Genomic DNA, 3,519 nt, shown 5'->3' with positions numbered 1-3,519 from the left:
CCCCGGTATTAAGATGGAATTGTATCATTACAATGTATCAAATCCCAAAACAAATAAAAAAAAAAACAGCTGCATAGCTTTGCTTTATCACCCTGTGTAATCGTTATATGTAATATTGATGAACTATCCATCTGCTGGAGCCATCCACACTCCTCCAGGCACAAAGGAATTATGGAATATCTGTCATCCTCTCTCTCGCTCTCTCTCTCTCTCTCAGTCTCTCTGTGCTCTACCTCTACCTCTCTTCCCCTTTCAGTCATATATTACTCTGTCTAATTGTTGTGTGAAATATTAATGCCGTTGTCGTTCTCTCTCCCAGGTTAACAGCGGGTGATCTGTCCATCCGGGTGAATCTGAACGACTACCTGGACATCTACTGCCCCCACTACCCCGCCGAGGGCCCGGGGCAGCCGGAGATGCTGGCCCTCTACCTGGTGGTGGAGAAGTCCTTCCAGGGCTGTGTGGAGACCAGGGGGGCCATCAAGAGGTGGGAGTGTAACACCCCCCATGCTCCGTTTGGACCGGTGCGCTTCTCTGAGAAGATCCAGCGCTTCACCCCCTTTTCCCTGGGCTTCGAGTTCCTGCCTGGGCACCACTACTACTACAGCTGTGAGTAGGGCATGCATGTGTTTATGCATGTATGTGTTTGTGTATGTGTGTGTGTGGTGGGGGGTCGTTTAGCCTGGGGGTTGAGAGCCCTGAGGGGATCACAAGATGATTTATAGAAAGGGGGAAAATATATATTTCTAAGATGCAAAATAGATTATCACATTTAAAATGCTTTTTCTCATGAAATAATGAATATTTGCTGCCTCCAGGCTTCCTGCACTAGTACCCAAGTGAAATGGCGGCAAAAGAGAAAATGTAAATATTTGATGTCGCAGTTCATCATTCTGTGCATAGACACCTGTGTCGGTGGGAGTGTGACGGCCCTTCATTTAGAGGAGATGCGAGCAAAGAAGGTTGAGAGCAGCTGCTTTAGCCAATGTGTTTTTCATGAGGCTTTGAGTGTTGGCAAACTGCAGCTTTTAGCATTAATGCTTTCCATAAATGCATTCTGAATTGCATTAATATGATGTTTCCTTAAACCTGTAGGCTGTTACACAATTTCAGTGATGGTTTCCTCTTTTTCCATTACATCCTCCCGTGCTCTCCCTCTCTCATTTATTTCAAATCACTGGAGGGGGAAAGAGGAAGGGAGGGAGGAAGAGAGAAGATGGCTTAGTGGCTGTAAAATCAGATGACAGTTTTTTTTTCATACTTTTTACAACTTCTGGTGGCGGTCCAACCGAGAGGGAGAGAGGGGGAGGACATGAAACAACACGGAGAATGAAAGAGTCAAGTGAATGCATGGAATGGAAGGGTGACAACAAAGAGACAGAGGGACAGCGAAGTGTAGGAGGAAGAAATGGAGATCAATACAGAACGACAGAGAGAGTGAAAAAAAGGCAGGCAGAAAAGCAGACGGAGGTAGAGAAGCGTGGAGGAGTGACAGAGAGAGAGAAAGAGCAAAGATGGACACAGTCTGACAGTACAGGAAGGGAGGGGTGAGAGGGAGAGAGAGAGGGAGAGACGGGAAAAAGGCCGGATGAGTGGAATCCACACAGGAGAAAGAAAAGGGAGAGCAACAAAAGCGACGGAGTGAAGGGATGGATGAGACGAAGGGAAAGAAAGAATCTTTACATAAATTACTGTTGCGGTCGGTGGGACAATGGGGCATTGTTAGAGCATGAGAGAGTGGTTTCACACACATGCTAACACACACACACACACACACACACACACACACACACACACACACACACACACACACACACACACACACATACATACACATATACACGCACACACACTGGGCTATTGTGGTTGCGCAGGCCAGTTCAGAGAAAAGCAACAATGGGTCTTCCCCCCCTGATTGTGCCACATCGGGTTTAGAGCGATTGTGTGTGTTTTGTCCACATCAAAGATAAGGCGTAAAGTTGGTCCAAATGTCTGGCTCTGGGGCTGTGTGCTGAATGGGCCCGGGGCAGTGGAGACAGTATAATGGCATTAGCCTGGGAAGACAGTACAATAGTATTAGAAACACTAATGGTATTAGTTGGCTCAGTCTGAGCTGGGCTCAGCCCCTCTCCCTGGCTCCCACAGCCTAGGACACTGACAACACATCCCACTGTCTGTGGGTCTCTGGGTCTCTGTCCCACTGACAGGCCAGGCCCACAAACACCCACTGGTTTTCCATGTGTGGACAGCAGACCCATTGCTCCCAGCAGCCACCAAACAGGAAACACCTTGACATCCTCAGATATGTCGCTCACAACATGGGACTGTTTGAGAGGATGGGGCCTAATGATATAGTTCCATTGTTATTCTGTGCTGTATCGGTTTATATAGCTGATAGAGAGTGAGACAGACTTAAGGAAAACACACACTCTGCTTGTGTGGTGTGGTTCCTATTCAGTTAGCAGCTGTTTGTGAATTATTCAAATACAGCCTTTAACTGCAATTTCCAAACAGATTTGTTTTATGAAACCAATGCTAAACTGGCAGGTGATGCAGTCGAGGTGTGCCAGTTTCCCCGGGTGAGCCATGATCAGCATGGATATTGGAGCAGTTGGGTTCTTTTATGTTTGCACTTTCAATTGTGTAGTATATTGTTTTTATTTGGTTAGGTAGTGTGATGAATGTTATTCTCTGTAACACGGTGAGGCGGCTGAACTCTTATTCTGATGTCATGTATTATATAAATTATACTTTTTTTTTTTCTTTTTTTTTAAGTATTCATATTGGAGCAATAGGAAAACAGCCTAACTGCGCTCCAATTACTTTTGTCATAGGAATGCATAATAGTAGTAATAGTACCAAGAGCACCTTCAAAATATGGCTATGATGGAAGGATTTCATTCATTGCTATGCAAAATTCCCCCTTTTATTTGACACGTTAGTATTTGGGATGCTGCATTTCACTGTTTGTTGAGCTTAATAAGTAAGCAGCACATTTAAATCTCTCTCTCTCTCTCCCTCTCTCTCTCTCCCTCTCTCTCTCTCTCTCTCTTTCTCTCTCTCTCTCCCTCTCTGTCTGTCTAGCTCTGCCTACAGATGAAGGCCCTCCTCTGCCATGTATGAAGCTGCGTGTCACCGTGTGCTGCGAGCCCAGTGAGTGCACTCCTCTTTTCATCCTTTCTTCCTTTCATCCTTCTCCCCTACACCATCAAGCTCGTCTCCCTGCCTCTCACATCTCTGCTACACGGGCTGTACAGCATGACGCTGGTATTTAGACTGCCACTTACCCCCCCCCCCACCCGCCACTATTCCCTCCATTTCTGCTTCTTTTTTCGGTTGCTCTGTTGTACTACCTCTCCATTCTCTGTGTTATCCCGTCCTTATCAGTGAACCTAAATCTGTCCTTACTATCCAGAGTGATAACCTTGCATTGTCCCCTGCTAACCCAGTGGAAATATGCCTTAGACGAGACTTTACAAACTGCTTTTACAAACTACACAAACTAAAAGAAACCCCATT

General features: G+C 46.0%; 1 protein-coding gene across 1 annotated transcript; it reads left to right on the top strand.

Moving 5' to 3' along the window:
• Positions 1-314: 314 nt before the first annotated feature.
• Positions 315-3,153, top strand: efna4 (ephrin A4; the record flags this gene model as incomplete). The annotated part of the gene is made up of 2 exons (XM_071512953.1): positions 315-609; positions 3,085-3,153. Coding segments are annotated over 2 exons (364 nt in total), but the record flags the coding sequence as incomplete, so codon positions are not given.
• Between the last annotated feature and the right edge of the window lie 366 nt (positions 3,154-3,519).

This window comes from Centroberyx affinis, unplaced genomic scaffold, assembly GCF_046629955.1.
Source record: "Centroberyx affinis isolate AG114_WGS23_722 - 3 ecotype Tasmania unplaced genomic scaffold, CSIRO-AGI_Caff_v1 ptg006660l_1, whole genome shotgun sequence".
Taxonomy (NCBI): Eukaryota; Metazoa; Chordata; class Actinopteri; order Beryciformes; family Berycidae; genus Centroberyx; species Centroberyx affinis.
This window is presented reverse-complemented; position numbering and strand designations above follow the sequence as displayed.